This window comes from Cupressus sempervirens, chromosome 7, assembly GCF_028749045.1.
Source record: "Cupressus sempervirens isolate cs-2001-9-10 chromosome 7, ASM2874904v1, whole genome shotgun sequence".
NCBI lineage: Eukaryota > Viridiplantae > Streptophyta > Pinopsida > Cupressales > Cupressaceae > Cupressus > Cupressus sempervirens.
Window position 1 is genome coordinate 676,493,015 of NC_143124.1, and position 26,175 is coordinate 676,519,189.

At 31.4% G+C, this 26,175-nt stretch overlaps 1 protein-coding gene across 1 annotated transcript in view; it reads right to left on the minus strand.

Moving 5' to 3' along the window:
• Window positions 1–489: 489 nt before the first annotated feature.
• Window positions 490–26,175, minus strand: part of LOC149548469 (uncharacterized) — a 40,108-nt gene continuing 14,422 nt past the window's right edge. Inside the window, exons 2-4 of the mRNA XM_089794263.1 lie at window positions 2,271–2,938; window positions 917–2,181; window positions 490–778 (exon numbers count right to left, since the gene is read on the minus strand). Coding sequence (XP_089650389.1) covers window positions 490–778; window positions 917–2,181; window positions 2,271–2,938 — 2,222 coding nt within the window. The remainder of the gene's footprint in view (window positions 779–916; window positions 2,182–2,270; window positions 2,939–26,175) is intronic.

Sequence of the window (26,175 nt, forward strand, 5' to 3'; positions counted from 1 at the left end):
TGAAAATATATTGAAGACTTCTATGATCACTACGCAACTCAAAATGCTGTCCAAGGAGAAAATGTCACCATTTGGTCAACGCATGCATTACTGCACCAAGCTCCAAATCATGAGTGGGATAGTTTAACTCATGATCCTTGAGTTTCCTAGATTCGTAAGCAATCACCCTACCATCTTTCATTAAAACTACTCCTAATCCATCCAAAGAAGCATTTGTGCAAACTTCAAATTCTTTACAAGGATCAGGTATAGCCAAAATAGGTGTGCTAGTCAGATGTTCTTTAAGATGCTGAAAAGCCTCTTCACACTTATCTGACCAGACAAATTTCTTACCTTTTCTCTTAAGAGAAGTGATAGGTTGTGCTATTTTTGAGAAATTAGCCACAAACCTTCGGTAATAACTAGCTAGACCCATAAAACTTCTCACTTCAGACACGTTTGTAGGTGTTGGCCATTCTACAATAGCTCTAATCTTAGCTGGATCTACGACTATTCCATCTCTTGTAATAATGTGTGTCCAAGGTAACCTATTTCAGATTTGAAAAATTCACACTTATCAGGATCAACATACATCTTATTCCTTTGGAGAAATTCAAAAACTTGTCTCAAATGTTGTTCATGCTCCTCCAAGGAGTTAGAATAAATCAGAATATCATCCAGAAAGACAACTACAAACTTATCAAGGAAAGTTCTAAAAACTCCCTGCATCAAACTCATAAATACTGATGGCACATTTGTTAAACTAAAAGGTACAACAGTGAATTCGTAATGCCCATACCTAGTTCAAAATGTTGTTTTATGGATATTGACTTCTTGAAATCTAAGCTGATGGTACCCAGATTTAAGATCAATTTTATAAAATATCTTTGCACCCTTCACTTGATCAAATAAGTCATCAATCCTAGGAAATGGATACCTATTCTTGATAGTAACTTTGTTCAATTGTCTATAATTGATACACAGTCTAAGAGATCCATCCTTCTTCTTATCGAAGATAACAGGTGCACCCCAAGGAGAGACACTTGGTCTGATCAGCCCTTTCTCAAGAAGTTCTTCCAGTTGAACCTTGAGTTCCACTAACTCTTGTGTTGTCATACGATAAGGAGTTTTAGAAATAGGTTCAGTTCCAGGCACAAGATCAATCCTAAAGTCTATTTCTCTCTTGGGTGGAATACCTAGAATTTTTGTTACAAACATATCAGAGAATTCCTTTAGCAAGGGATGGTCTAAACTTGTTTGCTTCGCCATGTGTTCAAAAAAATCATTAACAGAAATGACAAATAGCTTGCAGTCTTTCCATAAACACCTTTGAAGTTGTTTAGCGGATAAAGTTCTAATAGAAATAGGCCTCTTAATACTAGATATGAAATTACTTGCCCCAACATAATCGATGCATTCAATAGTCTTTTTGTTGCAATCAATTGTAGCTTGGTGCTGATCCAACCAGTCCATTCCCAAAATTACATCATAGGTTCCTAAAGGAATAACTCTGAGGTTTGCTATAGTGGTAAATGACTTAAGATGAATTTCACAATCTACCGCAATCAGCCCACTTTCTACCTTAGATCCAGAAGCTAACTGAACTTGCCATGCCATCTCAACCTTTCTCACAAGAATTTTAAAATGTTTAACCAAATTGGCAGAAATGAAAGAATCAGTGGCACCTAAGTCAAATAAAATGGAAATCTTCGTACCTTGAAAATTACCTTTAGCCTCGATCACCGTGTTCTGATGTTCTGCTTGATTATGATCCATAGTAGCAAAAATACGGTGATTCTTTCCAGAATCACCAACAGTAGCTTTAGAACCCGATGCTCTTGGCCTTCCCTGATTATTTCCTTTAAGAGGACAATTCCATTGCAAATGACCCAACTGCCCACAATGCCAACATTCTGCTCCTCTTTTGGTACTCCTATCTTGTGAGGAATTTTCTTGTGGCGGTGCAAAACTCTGTTTCACACTTTCAGTAGGCTTAATGAATTTAGGTAGTTCAGGGACCTTAAACCCCTTGTCTGATTTGGTAAATTTGTTGAATTTCCACTTTTGAGATTTACTACCATAGCCACTAGTTTCCACCTTAGAATCATCCTTGAAGCATTTTTTATTTTTACTACTACTAGGAACAGATGGGTTATCAACATTCTTGGTTGAAAAACCAAATTTCATTTCAGCAAGCTTAGCCTGATTAGCAGCTTCTTAACAGATTTAGGTTTGAAAGTTCTCACTTCCTCACCAACCCTAGGATTTAAACCTCAAATAAAGTGCTGCACCAAAGGTTTATCACCCTCATTCCAACCAGAATACTTCTTAAGATGGAAGAATTTTCTTTCGTACATTTCCACGGTTGAATTTCCTTGAGAAATGTTGAAGAATTCCTCAAATCTGGCTTGCTGCCAATACTCAGACATGAACCTTTCTCGAAATCTTTCAATGAACAATTCCCAAGTAACTTGAGAAATGTGAAGTCCAAGCTGCTCTAGTTCCATGTTCCACCAAATTGATGCAAAAGACCTTAACTGCATTGCAGTCCAACATACTTTCACATTAGTGTGATATTCATGTAGAATAAAACATCTTTCAATATTTAGAATCCAAGCTTCAGCTTCATTACCAGCTTTAGTTCCATTAAAATATGGACCTTTGAGCTTAGATATGTCCTTCAGCTGAGTCCTAATAACAGGATCTTCTATAATAGCCTGATTGGCATTAGGAATCTGCAAATTCTGAACATTTGCTCCCCCACCAGGAATGTTATTCCTAGCTTCAATCCCATCCAATCGACCAAGAATCTGCTGAAGAATTCCAGCTTGAAATTCCCCTTGCTCTTCATCATGAGGAATTTCATCATCAAGCCTTTCTTGACGATCTTGACCCCTACCGAGGTCACGACCTCTACCCTGGCCATGACCATGGCCTCTACGACCACCTCTGCCTCTGCCTGTTTTGGCATCAGCATTAGGGATAACTCATCCCTGTGCTCCTCATGTAACATGAGGCATACTAGAATTCCTATAAAAGAGATTTAATAAAAATCTTGTAGGAAGCATAAAAAAACCCCTAATTAAACCAATCGAGTCCCGAGTGTTTAAACCAACTACGCTTTGATACCAAATGTAATACCCTCAACCAACACAAACTAAAGAAAACCATAAACAATAAACCAAAACACACCAAGAAGATTATAACCCAAATATTTTTTTTTTAAATTATTAAAAAAAACAATATTCATTACAAATTAACCCTGTTACTACAAGTTCAGTAAAGTACTCATAATCTGCAATGTAATATTTTCCAAATTGTTACATCAAAGTATACAACATATCGATACTCTTATTAAAAGTACAACAGATTTTAAAATACAATCAAATAAATCTCTGATTTAAATGCTAAACAACCAAATCTTCTAAGCCCGTAATCAAACATATCTTGAACCTGAAATCAGATCATCACAAATACAACACACCAAACAGGGCTTAGTACAAATCAAATCGAAATAACCTCCAAAACCTGCATGTTAGATTTAATAACAAAAACTATCATTATTAAATCCAATTAACAAAAGTACTGAGAATACAATTTTATTTTCACATAAAATTGTAAAGCAAGTACATAAATTTCTTACACACAGATATGCAGAAATAAACTCGCATAGAATATGACAAGGTAATGATCCAATAGTCCATGGCTGTCAACATAAGAATCTACGTTTAGCCACTCGTAGATCTCATTATGTCAGGTGAAACCATAATGTTCTTATCTTATTATATGATTCCCAACCCATGAAATTTTAAAAAGTTACTACTTGATTAACTAACTGTCATAAACTTTCCCACAAGGATCTAGACTATGTCGGAGGGCATCCGGTAACATAATTCTATCACCACAAGTTACTCACTTTATGACAGCCACCCAATCTAAAGGATCACACTTGCATAATCTAACATACACAAAATACTAAATATACTAATTGATAGAAAAACTTAGATTAATTTTCCAATTCCAACTAATACATTTATTCCATTTGCTTCAATATAACAATTGCACCAGCAAACAGAAATATCACTTGAAACCATTTTCAATCTTTCAAAGTACCAGATAAAACCATATTTGAATCCACGCTAATTCCACTACATGTCAGCTATATTCAAAATAAATAATAAGAAATTGACTTTACTAAAATTCACTATAACTATATTTCATAAAAAAAATGCATTAATAAAATGATCCACACACATATAGTTCCATCAAATTATAAAATTATTCTACTACCATTTCCAAAACCAGTAATCATAATTAATTTCCAGATTATATATCTATGGTAAAACTAATAATACAATTCATAAGGATATACTTACACATTGATACATGCAAACAAATACATTTACATATATATATGCACAGTATTAATACATATACATACACGCACTTCCTTTCATATACCAAAATATAGATACAACCTTATTAATTTAAAGTCAATTTTAAAATAGATAATATCCTCTTTCCATTGTACAACTAATAACTAATTCGCTACCGGTTAATACAATTCTTCTACTTAAATTAGTAATTATTGACATTGTATCGATATCATAGTGTTTTTTTTGTTTTCGAATCCTCAAAACTGACACAATCTATAAAATAATCTTATTAGCATATCAATGTTTCAGACTAAACATATGTTAACAGTCGCAGAGAATATCCCTATGCTATGGTTTTATCATCACATAGAACTTCAAAACCCATCATCACAAACAGTGTAAAAATTATGAGTTTATATCATTAATCCCTGGTTACACATTATTATAGATGAAAGACAACAATCGAAAACAATTCATGCAATCATTTAGTTTCCTAATTGCTATCTAAAAATTGACCCCCAAACTAAATTTATGATATTGCAAAATGTTTAAACAACAACTGTATGACAAAATAAACATTCTCTGTTTCCAAGTTTATACCCTCGGTCCACAGTCATAATCCGCTAAACATTGCAAATTCACGACCAAAAGTTAATGTTACCACACTCTCCTATTCAAGGCCGAGTCAGAACAGTGAGCAAAGTATTAAACACGAAGCAAGGTAACCACAGAGCTCGGCTCATCTAACAAACGGTACCTTATTATATCTCAGAATCACACACACAAACTACAATTATAACATACACAAAGATAAAACACAATACCCATCTAAAATATTATTTCCAAAATGATATCTCCATACCCATATTCAAATATGGGTATGTGCAAAAACTAAACAAATTTGCACACAAACCATACTCTGCATTAACCCATGCTAGAGTATAATACAAACCATTAAAACTGAAGAAAACTATATGTACTTATAAATTTTCAAACTTTTTTGAATGCAATAAAAATAGGAAAAATACAAAACATGTATATTCTTACACCCGTTAATGGGTTTAAACTAAATTTGACTATGAAACCCCAAATTTAGCATACACCCGGAATTGGGTACGAATACCAAACACAACATCAAATTAATAATCGATATTCACCATTAATCACTGAATATAATATGCAAAAGAGAATAGAGTTATAGAATAAAGCCCCCTACCTTTTTATAGGTGAAAAGCAACACAAGCAAATTGTCGAAAAGTCCTCTTCTCACACTCACGACCCCACGCTTCCAAATCCACAAAACTAAACACAAATCTACTAGAGAAACCTTCTTAATAATGGCAACTGAGAAAACCCACGAAAAGACAACCGAATCATCAATGAAACAAAAACATGAATCTCTAAAATGCTGATAAGAAACAAGATTCTCCATTATGGCCTTCAAAATCTCCATGAAAAATGCAGAGAAACCCACTCAACAGAGCATCCACAATTCCTAACTGAAAACCCACAATGGCGGTCTGAGCTCAGGCATCGTGCGAATTCAATGAAACAAACCCTAAAAAATATCTCACTCAAAAGCTACTACGACACTTGGCAACCATAGTACCCAATACGACCTGCAACACATTAACTGTATATGCATTGCTACCTTCACCAAAACCCAAAACCTTTGCAATGTCCATCGAAGTTAGGCATTGATATCTTAGCTTTGCATAAGTATAGGTTAAGACATAGTTGAGTATCATTCGATAGGTTAGTCTAGGTACTAACCCCTTACTAACATAGTTAGCAATTGATATGAATAAATTTTAACATCAATTCAGGCTAACATCGGTATTAACATTAATAGCTAACATCAATATTAACATTAACATATTAAACATTACCAATAGATAAGTATATACATATATATATATATATATATATATATATATATATATATATATATATATATATATATATATATATATATATATATATACATATATCTATATATATACATATACACACACACACACACACACACACACACTTAAATCCAGCTATAACAGATACAAGGTACTGATAAAATTTAATGCTACCAAAGTATAAATCTGAAAATACGAATCAGTCAAAAGAAAAATTGAAACCATACTAACATTGATTTAATAAAATTTGATTCTTGAATCCTGATTAATTCAGATGACAACATTCTGAATATAACATAAAATTGGAAATATAAAAAAAAAATCTGTTTCTAAGAATCAGATTTTGAATAACCTCTGAATTCTTGAAGAGTTTAACATAATAAAACCATATTTAAAGTAACTTAACTAGTACCAAACCAATCAGAAAAACAACTAATCACAAGTTCCAAAGTGTCATATGTAGATGGTTAGGGCCATGACATTACTCACCCTTGGATAGGGTAGAAGTGGCCATATATAGGAGAAGAGCCATAGTTGGTCTCTGGGTTAGTGCAGAGTCTCTCCTCATAATGAAGAGAGGGAGAAAGTAAGGTGTTATGGGCCCTTACTTGTCAATACAAACTGATTTTTGATTGGGGAGATAAGGAGTGAAAGAACAAAAGTTCTCTATGATTATTAGCCTTAGAAGAGGCATATGTTTGGTGTTGTGATTAACATCTCCTACCCTAGAAAAATCCACCTTCTCCCTAGTCGTGGTTCAATATGGAACCTGTTGTGCAAGCCTTGGATGGGATTAGTTGTTAAGTGTGTCAATGTGATTGAATTTGATTGTTACTTGGTCAATTTCGGTTCTCCATGGTTACCTTTATGTAAATTTGCAAATTGCTTAGTTGATACCTTGATATGGAGAAAAACTAGATTCAAAGTTTTTTTGGTGTTCTTGAGTCCATTGTTATGGAGACTTCTCCTCGGGAAATATGATCCTGATGTATAAAATTTGATAGTAGAAATGAGAACTTATTAAATAGATTTCATAGTAAATTCCTTGAAAATAGGTTGGTTAGGATGAATGTAGAAATGTAGTGTTTCACAATTCACTGTTAACTTTATATTTGTAACAACAACAATATCGAATTTTCTTCCCTAATTCTTTCTCGATTGAGTCTTTGAATTAGGTTTTTAATAAAATGATAGTTCCTTATATGAGAAAAGTTTCATTGAGCTATTATAATGTTTCAATAGTTCTTCCATTGTAATTTTGGTCTTTAAATGAAAATAAAAGACATGGTTGTTTAAATGTTGATTTACATTATGGGAAAAAAATATTCCCTTGTAACTTGTATAAGTGATGGAAGAATTAAAGGATTTGATTTTAAGTATATTTTGTGAATTTTCAATATTAGTTCAAGTATAAATCTAATTGAGAACATAGTCCTTGGATTAACCTACATTGGATATAATAAATTTCATAGTATCTTACCTTATTGATTTAATAGATTCAATGGATATGCTATTAGTTTTGTAAACCCATGTAAAACATTAGGAACATAGTTCCTAGGTAATAGTATTATCTTGATTAGTATTTCAAAACATTATTTCACTGTGCCATGTTAAAAGTTCTATGAGAAACTTAGTACTTGGAAGAGAAAAGAAATCACATCATTTTTATAGAGCCAATAATGCTCTTAGAAAATACATGGAACAAAATTTAATGCATCCAAAGAAAAAGATAACAAGGAATATTCTAAAAAAGATACTCCCTTTAACTCTTTTGAAATACCAATTTAAAATTAGAAAAAGGAGAAATAATAAAATAAATATAAATATAAATGCAAGTCTCCTATTCTAATTTGTCCTCCCCACAAAAGTCCCTACCTAATAAACTTTACCTTTAATTTCTCACCCCACTCACATTTCCCTCCCTCCAAAGGTTGATGTAGGCCGGCACAATATGAAGCAAAGTCAATAAATAAATATTTTTAAAAAAAGCAAATAAAATCTACAAAGGGGAAATGAGTGTTGTCCCTGCATCGATATGTGAGAGAGAAAGGGGGGATAGGTCAACACATGGTCCCCACCCCCCATCTCATAACTCTTTTTCTTCTCCAAAAATGGGTGCACACCTTGGTTGAGGGAGAAAATGCATTAAAACTATGCATGGAACTTTATCTAGTGAAGTAATTTTAATAAATGCAGTCCACTTATTTTTGCAGCCACTTTGTAGGTGGCTTTTGTACGTGGCTTTTAAGGGAGCTTGAAGATAGGGAGTAGGATATGGATAGAAAATGGTAGGTAGTTTGAAAAAGGTAATGTACTTGTGTTAAATTAATTTTTAAAGTGTTTTAAATTATTTTTATTAGTAAGAGGTAAAGGTAATTAGAAAGTAAATAGGATGGTACAAAGATAAGTGATTAGAGTAGAGGTGGTGTAGATATTAGTTAATACATATTGCTAGTAGAAAATTTCTAATTGATAGTAGATATTTAAATTAGATGTAGTTAAATTAGATAATGTGTGGATTAAATTAGTGAAGTAATTTTAAATTAGATTAGTTGTTAATAAATTATTTGGTTGTTAAGTAAAGTAATTTGGTTTGCATGTATGGTTAATAACTTAGTAAACATAATAAGCTAGATTATCTTGTTATAGTTTTACATCGCTTGTAAGCATAAATGAAAATTAGTTAGCATGCAAATTTTTAAAAAAAAGTAAAGATGAAATAAGATAATAGTTGATTAGTAAATTGGTTTATTTAAATTATATAGAAATTTAGTTAGTATATTAGTAAGTTAATGCATGTAGTTAATTTTATAAGTAGATTTATTTTATTGGATAGTAAGAGTAATTATCTAGTTAGTAAACAAAGTGAATTAATTGACTTAGTGAACTATGTTGGTAAGTGTAGGGTTAGTTAATTGTTAAATTATTTGATTTTTCTTTGGGAGTGTAGGTTAGTTATTATTGATTATTTTAATTTAGCTTCTATCATTAATAAATAAAGTAGTATATATATTATTTTATATTTATTAATTAAATAAGATGTTGAGTAATATAAAGTATTATATGATCCATAAGATACTTTATGTTATTTAATATATGTTTTTTAATATATAATTTGAATTACATACAATATATCATTTTATATATTCCAACTTATTATAGTTATGCAGGAACATTGTGAACTCATTATGTGTGTATCTTATCACAGTCATACTATTTGTATTAGTTAAAACATTAAACAATGAATCATTTTTAACCTGATATATTTGTGTCTTATCAATCTTACTAAAGAATGTCTTCACAAATGACATGTGAATTATAGTGAAATGTTAAATTAAATTTGATGAAATGTTTAAACCTAGATATTGAAAATGAAACCCCCAGTGTGCATTAGCTTCATCATCAAATGATCACCTAGATTGAAATGTGTTAATTGGAAACCTTTAACCTAAACACATTATAGCCTAGTCAGGCAACCTCAAAACTTTTAAACATCATCTAATCATTAACATAACTATACCTCATTAAAAATTTGTGTGACACAACACAATCGTATCTTTAAAAAAAATTGGTGTGTTTTTGCCCTAATATTTTGGGCATTACAAAATCTGATGTATGATAAGAGGTGTGAGAAGAGTAGTAGAAGAAAGATAAGATATTGAAGATATCAATAGTGAAAGAGGTTTTTGTATCTATCTATTTTTGTATCACAGAACTATATTGTATATTGCATGTTTGGGTAATGGGCTCATCTTGCATACATTATAATTGTAATACCAACTCCTAATAGGGTTGAGGCTTTTAATAAGTCCTAGTCCTCTAACAAGGACATATACACTATATATACTTAATAGACTCCTAACAGAGCCAACATCCTTAACATGATACTTTTGTTTAGTGGATCATTTTGTGGGTACCATCTCCACTAGGGTTTTCCCTTGGCTTGGATTTCCCTAGTTAACAAAATATGGTGTTATGAGTTCTCTTTGTGTATGGTTATGTCATGCCCAAAATATATAGGCAAAGCACACACAATTTTTTATTTTTTTTTATAAGAATTAATTAAGATAATAAGGTCGAAAAAGGTTCAGATGATTAACTATAATGGAACTAATTGTTCGGGTAGTTTAAAATTCAGATAACCATAGGTACTTGGAAGCTAGATGCAAGTTCTCAATGATATAAAAAGGTTACAACTCAGTTTGAACATTTCGTTGAAGGGATGACCATAGATTAACACAACGACTTATTCAATATGTCAATATGACCTACTAACTAAAATGACATCTATCTCTTAATTACATAATTTGTTTAGCATCAATTCAATTATGATCAATATACCACTAACCTTATAATGAGCTAATTAACTAGTCCCTTTTGTTTACTTAATAACTTGATCGACATTACAAATTAAATCATTTAACATTAAGAAGATTTAAAACTCTAGAGATCAATTAAATCTAACTATTCAATGCATGCTATCTATGTATTAAAACTTTAATCCAAAAATCTAATTCACCTTGGATATACACATACGATAGAGGTAAACGTTATCATCAATTGTACTACCTACATTTAAACTTAAAATTTTCTCTAACATACTTATAACAATCTAATTTATTAATTTATCGTTTACAATTAAAATTGATGGCTAGAATTAATTTAATAAATCTACAAGTTAATCTAAACTTTATTTACAATTAGTATAAATTTAACTTCACAATAATAATGCCAATATTAAGTTAATCTAACTATCTCACAATAGTATAAAACTGGTTAATAAAACACTAAAATTATTTTAATTAAAATATACAAATTTCGAATTTAAAACTTTTTAAATTAGAACTAATTAACAATCTAACAACTAAGTCACTATTCTATACTAACATCTACACTAACATATAAATATTATATTACTTCCTAATAACATCAAACAACCACTAATCTAATTATAAATTTAATGCTACTCTTAATATGAAATATTAACAAATCTAAAACTAACCAAACAAACTATACTAACCTAGACTACCTACTAATTATTACTATCAAACTACACCACAAAATAAATATAATACTAACTTAACAATATAATCTACTAACTAAACAATAACTAACATACTAACTTAATAACATAATAAACTAACTAAACTAGCTATCCTAGACCCACCTACTAGCCAAGTGGCCTAGCCACCACTTGGCTTCCCCTTCAATATTACTCATGCTCCCCCATGAACTGCGCGCTGACAAGACAAGGTCATCAGTGTTAACAGTACTTATACTGATAGGTGGTTGGGTAAAGTCCATGCCTAGCCTTTGGAAACTGAAAAAAAGTATTAGATGGGAGGGGGGGAAGGAAAATTTAAGTGGGTGTGATATCATTTTTTTTAAATTTAAAATAAGAATTGACATGAAGACCTAGGCAAGTACCTTGCCTCTTTTGCCACAAGGAGTTTAATGCTAATGCATTTAACCTACACCCAAATTTGGTAGGAAGTGATTTGAAGCTAGATTTAGTGATAGCTAGATAGCTCTAGGTGTAAATGCTAAAAGTTTTGTTGTTGAGAGAAGGTAATAGGATATACATTTATATGTTTTAATTTTGAATTTATTTAATTTATATTGTTTTACGTATTAGCATATGATTTTCTTTTTGTTGAAATTCAAAGGGAATAACTCAGAGAATATTTTTTTTGACTTGGGGGGATTAAGTTTTTCCCCATACATTTTTCAGAGAGGTTTTTAAACCTGGAGATGAAATTTTTTTTTTGAAGTCTATTTTCTAAGTGTTGATGTGTGTGTGTGTGTGTGTGTGTGTGTGTGTGTGTGTGTGTGTGTGTGTGTATATTGATATCCAAGGAATGATTTCTATCTTATTGACAACATTGATTCCCTTTCTCAAGCATACTATTACAAAGATGTGTATAAGGTTATTCTTTTTATAACTTATGTTTTATAATTCATCATACAACAAGGGTATATAAACATTTCATTAGAATACAAGGAGATGCATAATTCTTAATCAAATTTGCTTTGTCAATTATATAATTTAACAAGGAGAGAGCTAAATTTTTTGTCCACAACGTAGGATTATTCATTTTCTCTTAATACATAAAACATTGAATTGGAAACTTCAACATATTCAATTACTTTTTCTTAACATGAATGAAAGCTTGAGAATTCATAATTCAAAGACATTATCTATTAATCTATTTTCTCCCATACATATTCATAATTTGAAATCACATAAGAAAAATGCAAGGAGGTTTCTACAATCTTTTTCTTTCTCTATTATTCATCCTGGTTCAAGGCTCCATCAGGAAAGAACTAGGAAGAAAACCCGACGTCTTTGGCAAATACATCAAAATTTAAAATAAAATTTTACATAATGTTACAATTCAATTGAATTCTCTTCTAGGGCTTTCACAAGAAATCTTTACCAAAGTCTTCAATGCATCAAGGGAACCATGGGAAAGACAAGAACCAACATGGAGGCAAAACAACATAATAAGATGAACCATTCAAGCATGCATTCCCAACCCGGTTTTGCACAATAGGTTCAACATTGAACCAAAATAGGGGGGAGGTGGATTGTCTCAATAGGAGATGTCAATCACCATATCATAACATAGCCTTTTCAGGACTAAAATTCAAGAATTTTCATTCTTCTACAATGCCCTTTCAGGGCCAATATAACAAGGGTATTCATTCCTTCCCTTCTTCAAGAATTTAAATTTTTATACAAGGTATGGAATGACAAGTATGGGCCCATACACCCTACCCTCTTCCCTCCTCTCACCATGAGAGAAGACTCTACACTATTGAGATCCAATTAAGGCGCTTCCCCCATACATGTCCGCTTCTTCCCTATCCAAGGGTGAGGATGCCAAAACCATCCCCATGAAATCCCCTCAAAACACAAAACATCAAAGCAAGCATAAGAATAACATCAAAAGAAAAACAAGTTAAGATCCCTCTCAATCAACCCCAAACACACAAGCAAGCAATATAAAAATAACACAATGCCTTATGCATGATTCAAGTAAGATTTAGGCATGAACAACATAAAGAAACAATTCAAATGAGTGAAGAACTCCTACCTTCACAAAAAGAGTTATGGCACAATGGTAGGTTGAGAAGAGCTTTTCCTTTTCCTCCTTCAATCTTCAAACTTTCTCCAAAACTAGAGATTGGGTAACAACCCCAAAACTACTCTAAAATGCCTCTAAGTATGATACTTAACTCAACTAGACTTCAAGTAAACTCAAGATGGAGTTTGAGTCACCAATTCATGTAGGATACAATCAATTTTTGCAATCAACCAAAAGTAGAGTTTTTGAGTGACCCTAAAAGTCAACCAAAGAGACTAAGAGGTTGGAAAGTGCTCCCCACCCATATCCTTACCCCTAGGGTACTTAAATTTAATGTTTTAAGGCCTTAAAGACTTAATAGAACCCAACAAAAGCTAGGAGAATTTTAAGACCCATTAACAACCTTCCAAAGAAGACAATGCAAGATAGCACAAAATTAACAAGTGGTTTAGTTTCATTTTTCCATTGAGTTTTCCCGGCTAAATTTCCTGAACACTCATTGCACACATTAGTAGATCAAGAAATCACATGCATTATGTAAATTACGTATCAAAAAAATCACATAAATTAAAGCATCCATTTTCTAATAATCAATTGTTTATCTAATTCTACTCATATTTTTGACCATTAGAATTGCATAATCAAAGTGTTAGTTTTGCATTCATTTACTTCATGATTATACATGTTCATAAAGTATTAAATGATGAAATCAAATAACTAAAGTAAAGCATCACACATCATAAAATAGCATAATAATGTTTAGTGCATCAAATAATGTTCTGACATATCAAGTCATGAGTATCAAAATAATAATGTATCATCGATGCTAGGATGGGTCGGGGCGAGGCCTCACAGGTTATTATTACTATTCAACATTGTTAGTTTACTTTTATACATGTTACAAAGTAATTAATAATATTTAGTTATGGGAAAAATATTGTAGAATATCGATTCACTCCCACCCCCCTCTCAGTATCACCTATTTCCAACAATTGGTATCAGAGCACAGTTACTCTAAAGAGGCTTAACAACTTGAGTAAGATCCCTATGAATATGGAATAGTTAAATAGGAATCTTGGAAAAGCCCTTGAGAAAATTGATCTTCTTACGAAAGAAAGAGATAACCTAAAAGAAAGGTATGAAGATGCAAATGACTACATAGGGAAATTGAAAGATAATATTTGATCATCTTAAATCCATAAAGGAACCTAGGGAGTAAACAAATGATAATGGTGAGATAGTAACCTTAAAGAAAGAAAATGAGACTTTGAAGCATGAATTGAAGGTTCTTGAACTAAAGCTCAGCTTGAAGAAAGATGACAACAAGGTTGAGTTAGATCTTAAATCTAAAAATGTAGATCTAAGAACCCACCTTACAAAAGTGACATTTGAACTTGATTCCATCAAAATTGAGCATGTAGGACTTGAGAAATATAATACTATTGTGAAAGGAGAGTTAACACAAGCTAAGAAATAGTTAGAAAATCTATATTTCAATAGTGAGAAAATTAATGAGCAACTATATTATTAGAGACCTTCCTATGATAAGATTGGTTTTGGATATTTCATTAGGGGTGAAAGCACAAACTTGTGTCACTGTTTGTGATATTCAACAGGGTTATGGCTGTAATGGTTTTGGCCAAAACACGTACGGTCATCCGGACGTGGTGCTTTTATATGCCAATGTGGCAGGGGGGTCGACTAAAAGGGTTTTGGCCATAACCCCGGTGGACTTATAAAAACTGAAAAATCACTTGCCGGTAGTCATTTCACTACTGTGGTTTTCAAGTGGTTAGAGACTTTCGGCCGTAATAGGTAAGTGCATTTTTTATTTTAGTTTATTTTATTTTTAAATATTTTTTAGTTATTACATGTTAGCATTAATTAAATTAATTATTTGTAAGTGTTTTAGTAATTAAATTAATTATATTTTAAGTGTTTTTTTAGTAGTTGATTATTTAGACTAGTTAATTTTCTTTATATAGTTAGATCTTGATATGTTAAAGATTTAAAATTATATAGTATTTTTTAATTAAATATGTACATTTGATCATAAATGTAGAAAATTTAAGTTGAGTCTTAGATAACTAACATGTAACTTGAAACATTAGGTAGAACTAAGCTATAATAAGTTCTAGTTATTCAAACTTGAAAACTTAAAATTTAACCAACTTCAAACTTAGAAAACTTGGAAACTATAATAACATGGACATGAAACTTTGAAAACTTGTTAAGACCTCAAGATAGCTAAAAATTAGTTACATTTTAGAAAACATTAACATAGTAAACCTATATGTACTAAATAATATACATGCATATTTTTTGTTCACATACATGAGCTAGATGTGTATATTTGAGCTAGATGTTCACATACATGACCTAGATGTACTAAATAACATGTGCATATTTTTAGTTTCATTCAAATTTGTACATATATTTATATACATGCATGTTTTCAATTAAATTTAACTTTCAGTTTTATATGTACTTATGTATGCATGTCTTAACCTTGCATTTATAGATAGAGATCTTTGCATTTATCATTATGGCATCTGCTATTGGTGGAGCTCCTAGGTCCTCAAGAGAGGCTAGTGTTTAGGGAGGGGGTTGTAATGCTAAGTTAGGCACAACACGTAGACCAACATCATCCTCTGAGGAGAGACAACATTTGTTTGCAGATACTATTACTAGGTTATCTCGTGCTCTCGACTATCTTGATTCTACATTGTTGGCTTCTACCACTCTCCCTAATAGGGAGAAGATTATTTCTATTAGAGATGAGTTATGCGAGATGATCGAGATGATCTCTATGTACAACCCATTTGATGATATTAGTATTGAGACATTTTACTCTTCCCTTTCTCATAGTGTCATTGGCACTGTGAAGTATACATAGATTGATGGTGAGGTCTCCACCACTATGGTGAAGACTATGTTCCCTTTTACATAGATAGGGCTAGGGTCAGAGGTTATTCAGCAATGAACTCTATGAATCAATTCATTGCTCCATTTATATATCCTTGGTGGTTAGCTGTGCATCACAGGTGGCCACAGAAGGATGAGTTTCCTCTTTATTTCTACAAATAATTATTTGTAGAATTTCATTTACATCATGTTGTCGATTATACATATTTTCCAAGTCATGCTAGATAGGGCCTTGACCGATTGTTAAAGAGATTTAGACTTGCAAACATCCTTGTGCCCGTTAATAAATGGGCAATGGTGGGTCCAAACCTTTTCGTCATGTCGAGAGGTCCATAGATGACTACTACGGGTTCGACTATTCTTGATGATATAGTCAGGAGTCAAATATTTTCTAGCATTGCCACAATTGCCACACACTTACAGGAGATATCTTTAGATAGATGTGGTAAATATATGTTACGATCTCGTGGTCCCATTTTGATAGGTGCATCCTCTAGCACATGAGTTGATGATCTGTATGAGATAGCAGATATACCATCACCACTAGAGGTTTTGGCTATATCAAATTTGGATGCATTGTGTTGTACGACATTTTATGTAGCATATGATCTTCTTGTTTCATATCAGGCCTTGTCAATAGTATCGAGGATTCCTCTTCGTGACATTGGTGGACACATTAGCCATATTTTGTCACACATAGTGGGATCACAATCCTCATAGAGATAGGAGGATATCCCTATACATTCTACAACACCTGCTCCTATAGAGGACCATACAACACCTGTCCCCATAGCACCTATCCCCACACCTACTCAGGATCATCTAGCTCCTACTCCTGCACAACCTGGCCTTAGAGCACCTGCATTCCATAATTCAAATATTGCTCTATCACTACATGATTCAAATATTAGTCAGATTGGCAAAGCATTACATGATGCTATGGTAATTATTGTAAATTTATATATGTTTATACTTATTTAGTACTATAATTTACACAAGTATACAATTTGTTCAGCGTACTCAAGATCTTTTATATGTATGTACTTAGGTCCATACATACATATTCTTGAGTGATTCAATTTAACTTGTGTACATGTACATGTGTGTTCTATAGGGTCTTAGTGATAGTCTGTTGCATTTTGGAGATCTTCAGACCTTGACAGATCTTGCACAACATGAGTCATAGGTATGTTATGTATTTTTTATTATATATTTGATAGATATATATTATACATATGATATAATACATGCACGTATACATGTATAATTTTATAATTTTACAAATTTCTTTCTTTTGACATAGGGTTCAGATCTAGATCGTAGAGCCTTTTGGGGTCATGGATCAGGAGGGAGATGTGATTGATCTTATTTTACACATGTCTATTATACACACACACACACACACACACACACACACACACGTCATATCAGATACTTTTATATGCATGCACATGTTATTTCCGATACATTTGATACATGTGGCATTTTAGAGACATTTGATGTGGTATTTTGGAGACATTTTATATGGTATTTTGGATACATTTTACATGGGTACATACATTATTTCATAGATGTGTTATTTTACATAGATGTACATATTATGTTCATGTCTTATGTTCATGTTGAATGTATGTATGTTTTTAATATTCATATTTTTATTTCATAGATCATGTATTATTTTATAATGTATGTGTTACAATATTTAATCAATAAATTTGATTCATATTTAAGAACATAAAGAGTACTAGTTAATGTCTTATGTACATGTTAAATTGATCTTTGAATGTCTTAATATTTTATGTTTATGTATGTGTTATTCATGTTTCTGTGTATGTTATTCATCTTAATGCCTTAATCTAAGTGTAATTAACTATATTTAATGACATGTCTTGAGAGGAGATCCTAAATTATACATAAGAATGTAGATTAAAACATATTTTTTATTTTATAGATGCATGTATATATGTTCATGTTAAAAGTAGACATGTATGTTTTCAATATTCATGTTTATGTATATGTTATTTTTTTTAATGTCTTAATCTAAGTATAATCAACTATATTTAATGACATGTCTTAAGGGGAGATCCTAAATTATACATATATAAGAATGTAGATTAATGCACAGTTAAGAATACAACATATACATGTACATAAGAACATATAAAGTGTATGACTTAAAGAATGCATGTTACAACATTTAATTAATAAAAGTTAATACATATAAGAACATAAAGATTATATACATAAATACATAAGAGCATTAACAATCATAAGAAAACATAAACAAAGTATATAAATACATACAAATACTAAAGTGGTTGTCTTAAGGAGAGGTCCTAAAAGGTGGTACTAAGGGGATGTCCTAATAGGTAGTCTTAAGGGGAAGTTAGGTAATAGCTAATCCTAAGGGGAGGTCCTAAGAGGTTTTCTTAAATGAGATATCCATGTCTAATTTAAATAAAAAAAATTGAAACATGTTTAATTTCACATATCCAAGATAAATGATCCAATGTATACAAATTTATAAAACAAATATCTTGTCAACATTAAATCTGAAAGTATAAGAGCTATATAGACATAGCTAAACTAGAGCTCCACAATAAGTACATAGGTAAACTAGAGCTCCATAAATATTGTATTGTTAGGATCCTCTCTAGCTTTTATTATCTCTAAAAGTTTTTCATGTTCTTCAATAGACAGTTTCCACTTTTGATTTCCACAATGTCCTCTTCTTTTTATTGCTTCAAATTGTAACTTTGTTGCTATAACATGGTTATTGTAATGTAAAACTTTTCCTCTAGGCTTATATTCAATAAATTCAATACCACTATCAATTACCCTTGTTTGTTGATAATATGTTCTTTCAATAACAAATGATTCAATTGGATATGATTGTTCATCAGCATCTATAGTACTGCCATAACTTTTTTATATGATTGTAATAACTTTTAGGATCAAGTGCTACCATAACTTTTTTTAATGATTGCAAGTGTAGACCAAATTCAACATGATTTTGGCAACAACAAGTTTAATGCATCTTATTTATGCGTACAAAGGAAGGACTCAAACTCTTAAACATTCTCTAACATATTTTGACATTTCAAAATTCTTGCTTGAATGTTTGAAATAATTCACTTTGAGTTTATATCTATGAAATGTTTTGGATGTTCAATTTTAGCCCTTGCCTCTTGATCTTTAATTTGTATAGTATCATGTCTGTTGGAAGAAATAGGAGAACGTGTGGTCCAAATTCAATAACTTGTCTTTTTACATCTTTAGAATTTTGTCTTTTCGAAAAACTCTACAAATATTCACCCAGTTATTCTCAATTTTATCATCTAACATATTTCTCCTCTTGATGTATCTCTGAATAGTTCTTCTAGATATATGTAGTACATCAAAAATTGCATGTATGTATTTTCTATGTGTCAATTTTCTACTAGATATAGTAGTCATCAATGCTCTACGTGCATTACTCAAATCACCTCATTTAGTTGTGTTGTCAATTTTGTTATAAGCATTTTGCAAGTTTTCAACTATTGTTTTATTAATATTATGTGCATGGTTTTTCCTATTATCAACACCCAAAAACTCCAAAAATAAGTCTCAATTCTTTTTTCCTAAATAACTTGACAAATAATTGTGCCTATCCAAATATGCTTTTATTTTTTAAATATTCATCCCACATGTTTTGCCAATGCTTTCTTATAGTGTTATCATTTATCATATCTTTAGATGGAATTTGGTTAAAAAGTAGTTCCTCATCCAAATCCATCAAATTTGTTATGCCTTCTAATTTTTTTTCTATCATTAGAAGTGCAAATTTCTTCCCTTTCATTACTTTCATTCTCTTCATGAGTCTGATCCTCTTCAAGAATTTTAGTAGGTTGGTTTTGGTTATATTTTGTATGACCTTTCATTTTGGCATCTCTTATTCTATCATATTTTCTTGATCTTTTCCTTTCACTGCCCATTGAATACTTTAATCTATAGAAACAAAAACTTTAACTTAGATTTCACTAAATACTAGCTAATGCTTCAATATAGAATACATAAAAATAAGTAGATGGGAAAAAATACTTTAAAAATATTCGATCCTTTGCAGTTTTGATTAAATCCATGAAATAATTGCTGAAAATGGCTTCAAAAATTATTGTCTTCCGAAAATGCTCTTTTATTTTTCTCTATTTTCTATATTTATTGAAAAAAAGAAGAAAAAACAAATTTTATTTTATATGAAACCACCAAATTAACCGCCGGTAGTTTGATCAACTGACTAAGGTTACAACTAAAACCCTTTCGGTTGAAAGGTTTATGGCTGAAACAGTTTTGGCCATAATTGTCTATGTGGCATCCTAAGTGATAGCCACACACAAGAAAATAAGAACTTCTATAAACATTTCACTTTGAAGGCCAATTTGACCTACTAAAATAAAGTTTTTTTAAAAACTAAAAATATACTTTTGTAGGTCTCTGAGTCAAGATTATGATCATATCAATTTTTTATTATTTTGATTGTGGATAATATATTATAATTTGAAAATATTACAAGTAGGTATTTTAAGATTCAAGAAGATGTCTATTCAAAAATAGAAAAAAATAGTAGATAATGTTCAAAATTTATTATTTTTTAATGCTGCACTAGAGGAGTCTTCTTCAAGAATATGTAATTTTTTTTAAAAAATATGTAGATTTAATGGAAAAAGTCTGATGGGAGAAAAAAACTATCAATTTTTGATAACTTTGACTTTGACCAATTATAACTTGAAAAATATTACCCAAATTTCAATTTTTCTTTTTTGGTGCACTCGGGATACATGTCAACTCTAACATATTCCATAATTAGACTAAAATATGATCATTTGCATATATTTGTTTCACAGGAAAAAAATTTTATATTTTCAACATTTACAAAAAATTAAAAAATAGACGTTAAAAATCCAAAAATAGATTAAATTTTCACTCAAATTTTTTAAAAAAATTTTAGACATAAATGTCATCCAATTTTGCACATTTCATTAGTTTACATCATCTTCAAATTCTAAACATAAATGCCACTTTTATGTCGTTAAAGTTGAAGAGTTTAAATTCTAATATCACTTTCCTTTATAAAAGGTGACACATGTTTGTGCTTTGACCCTTAGAGAAAAATCAGCAAAGAAATCTAAAGCGAGAAAGGAACTAGATCTAGTTATTGAGACCCTAGGGAGAATGATTAGAATGAGTCTAAACCAAGTCAATCTAAAGATGAAGCTAAATAAGTTGAACATGTGAATCAACCTAAAAAATGTTATGAAACTAAGAAACAAAGCAATTTGAACCACCTATAGAGGTAAGGTATGAATTCAAAGGTAGATGCTTCCTATGTAATGAAGATGGTAATATGAAGAGATATTGTATAGGTAAGTCATTCAAACCTATCACTAATTTCTATTGTTATAATTCTGATGGTTTTGGTCATAAAGCAATTGATTGTAGGAAACCTAAGCTTGATAGTAATAATAGAAATAGTATAATGTTTAGGGATACTAACTTTGTAGGTAATGAAAGAAGGAGATACTCAAGAAGATCTAATGAAGGAGAAATAAAAATGACCAACATTATGTGCTACAAGTGTAACAACTTTGGACACATTGCTAGGAATTGCAGAATACTAGTTAATAAAAATGGACCTAATCAGAGAAGTACACATGTATGTTAGAATGGATATAAGGAACATCAACAACCCAAAATTCAAAAAGAACAATAATAGAAATTTCATGAGGAATGATAGTAGCAAAAATATTCAAAAACATGAACTAAGAGAACATGTTGAAGAATTCAAAGAAGTATTTGTGAAGGCAAAATTTCCATCAAGTTCAAAAGCATGTATTTTTATGTACCTGATGAAAGATTGAAGTCAAAAATTATATGTGATTCATCCTATTTTAATCAAACACTCATTTGTTGAAGATAGAGTACCAGAGAGATGAAACAAGAGTTAGAGATCAAATTGAGAGTTGCAAAGTTAGCAGAAGGAAGAACAAATCGTGAGTAAGCTATTGTTAAGTGTGTAAGCAATTTGGAGATCACAAGAAGTCATACAAAAAGAATCAAGTTTATTGGTAATCACAAACAACTTTTATGAACTAAGTAGTTGCACAATCAATACAAAGTTCAATTTGAAAGGATTTAAGTGATGAGAACAAGATCTTCTATACCATTTGATCGTGTAAAGAAGTTAAGAGCAATAAAGAGAGAAGTGACGGTGAGTTGAAGGAAAATTAAAGTATTTTCAAGTGCAAACTGAATGGATCCCTATTTACACTAATTTTAGGTATTTTACAAATTTGCAATTGCATTTTTGAAGCTTTGAATTAGTTAAGATGGAAAATCCCACAGTCTGTTATGCAAGAGAGATATCTAGGTATAAATTTAAGAAGCATCTCAATGTATCTTTGGAAGATGACCCTCTAGGAGTGTTTTCATAGTTCTACCTAATGTTTTGCACGTAGAAGATATTAGAGCATGCATTCACTATAAATTTGAAAGTATTAGTCATAGTGATATCCACAAGGAGTTGAATGTAGTTTGAAACAACGACTTATCAATGAAACAAGGGTATCAACACTTGAAAGACATGAACATTATCAACTAGATGTTTTACACTGATCTTGACAACCATAAATGGAACAACTTAATTCTAACCAAAATTCATGAAGATATGTTATGGGTAGGAGACATTCCTATAATGATTGGTAACAATTTGATCCACAAGCTCACTAGCCTAAGTAGTGAAGGATGCAATCTGGTGAATGAGAAAAATGTGAAGAAGCAAGTTGAAGTAAACCTAGAAATTAAATCTAATGGAAGGGTATGTGCAGGATCATGGTGTGCCAAAAAGTGGCAATGTGAAAAAAATAGAGTTTGAAGATTTCTAAAAGCGCTTCAAAATTCGCTCACATTTTTTCACCTATCCAGGTACCAAACCTGGAAAGTAAGTCCCAACCCTTATCGGATATTCGATATAAGATCAGATACCCGATAACATGCACAAATATATAGAAATATATATGAAATAATTAATTAGTTATTACAATAAATAATTATAAAATAATAAATATATATTATATGATTTGCGAAGATTAATTTTTTTATATTTTGAAAATCATTCACAAATATTAATACGAGTAAAATATAATAGTATAGTATAAGACATTATATAATATAATAGTATAATATATTATACTATAATATAATAATATTATATTATTATAATAGTATAATAATTATTATTATACTATAACATAATATTATTATTATATTATAATAGTTTAATATAATATAATATAATAATATAATATAATATAAGATAATATAATAATATAATAGTAATATATTATAATATAAAATATAATATATTGTAATATACTACTTGACTCGTGGGTGTTTCAAACCATAGGGTGATGTGGCAATATCGAATATCGAAAATCTGCCAGTCATAAAAAAAACACAAAGCCGCGGGCTCATTGTCACAGTGTTTTATTGTGTTTGTGCTCCAATATAGGATACGACATCGGATATACGATATCAGGTTCTTTTTTTTTTTTTATTAATTTTAATATAAATTTAATAGATTTTATCAGGAATTTTTTTTTATTAAGTAAAAGCAGGTTTTAAAGGACTTGAAACCTATACAATAGCAGACTTCTGGAAATAAGCAAGAGAAAAGAACTACAGAGAAAAGAAACCAAGAGCAAGCAAGAAGCAGACCTCAGACAACAAAAAGAGGTCACAGAGGACAGTGCTAGAAAAAATAGGAAAAAGTCTACAAAAGGAATAGTAACTGACCAGCTAAGGAGTATTGATCAGATTCATAGCTTGGTCCACCAGATAATGCATGGTTTCAATAGCAACTTTGACCTTGTCTTTCCTATTGGTTTCCTCAATCTTCTTCGAATGGGCCTGGTTACACATACTTGGTCCTTGAGAATTAGCCCCCAAGGGAGAATCCTATTCTTTACCTACCTTATTCTTCTTTAGGAAGGTAGAAACATTTTCCACCATCCGCTTAAGCTGTTTGTCCATGTTGTCTAGTCTGGATTCAAGTTTTGACACCTTACCCTAGACACTACTAATATCCTTGTCCATAACCATCTGTTTAGCTTCCAACATAGGAATCTTAGGCATCAAATTTTTAACTTCTTCAACCTTTCCTATGACCTTCGAGAGCTTCTCAATATGCTATCCTAGGGTTCTTTCCCCTCTCGCCATTTTGGAAAATTGTTCCATTTCCTTGTTTAGCAGAAACATTTTATGATTTAAGATGCCAATGTCCTTCTGAATAAAGCCTGGGTTGCCAAAAATACCTTTAGAAAACCCTAACCCACTATCACCCCCTTCAATTTTAGATCCCTGCTCATCAAAATCAGCATCAGAATCATCTTTAACTTTCTTAGCATTTTTATTGACCTAATACCGCACAGGCTTCCTTTTCCTCTCTAGGCATTGAGCCAAAGACTCATCATCAAAATGCACAGACACTGTCTCATCTAGACAACCCTTACCTTTACCTTTATTGCCTCCCCTATTTTTGATGTGCTTGTGAACAATTTCTTCAACAAAATCACTTTCGCTCTCCCAGTCAGAATCCATCTTCTCAGTATTCTTCTTCTTTTTCTTATTGTTGCCACTGAAACCAATTATAGGACTAGCCAGACCTCCTTCAACCTCATCTTGTGTATCAGAGTCATAGCCTTTTTCTTGAATACTCCCTTTAGTATCTTGATCTTCCACTTTAAAATTCCTTGGTTTCTAGATTTTTTTAGATTTGAGCACATTCATGATCAAAACCATAAGCCCTTCATGGCATACATGTTCCCTAGTTGGGTCACACTGAATGGCTTGAGTAGAAATGGAAAGAGATTGCAATAGGTAGGAAGGAAAATTCACCCTAATATTATGTCGAAAATGGTTTGCAAGTACAAAGTGATAACCATACAATTTGGTATATCTACCATCCAAAGTTAAATATCACATAATGACAAAAAAAATAAACCTCCACAGATGAGACACAGAAGCTGGGTTAAAGTAAGAAGTACCTATCTTAACCAAATGGTTTCTTTCCTATTCGGTCTCAACAAAATCATCAATTGCCTTGTCTGATATCTTCCTTTCCCTATAGAAATTCATTCTGTCCAAATCCAACCCAGTAGCCTCTGCAATGGTCTCAACCATAACCTCCATCCTCTGATTCCTAACCAAAATCAAGCCATCCTTCCAAGATTTTACAAACTAGTGCGTGATAGTAGGATTATTTCCTTTAAGTCTCTCCATGTAGCTAGTAAAATTGTCATGCCTGAGGATATCCCAAACCTCTAGTTTATTCTTCCATTCTGCACAACTAGGTAGTTTGACCCATTTTTGCTTTCCCCCCATAATCTCTACATCAAACACCCTAAATTTATCATGAATTTGTTAGTTTTAGTTAAATTTAGGGTTTTTTTGATAGAAATTGTTAAAATTAAGGGTTTTTTAATATATACTATGTTTTGCAAATTAATAGGAATGGCTGATCAAAATGATGACACTGAGGCAAGGAATAATATTCCTCATAACCCCCCACCAAATGATCCAATGTCCTCAGAAAACCATCCACTAATTGATCCTTTACCCCCTCAAAACCCTCCTTGAATCGAGGATTTGATAAGTGAAAATCTCACCTAATTGAGGACTTTGCAAAGAACATATAATAATGTACCAGCATTGCCTCTTATGTTATCCACGTTAAACACCATAGTGGATAACATTCAAACCCTTACCAACCAACAAAATGTTGCTCTTCATTGGCATGATGAAATGCATGAGATGTTTGATGATGGCTTGGACTATAATGAGGTTGTGGCCCTCAATATAACC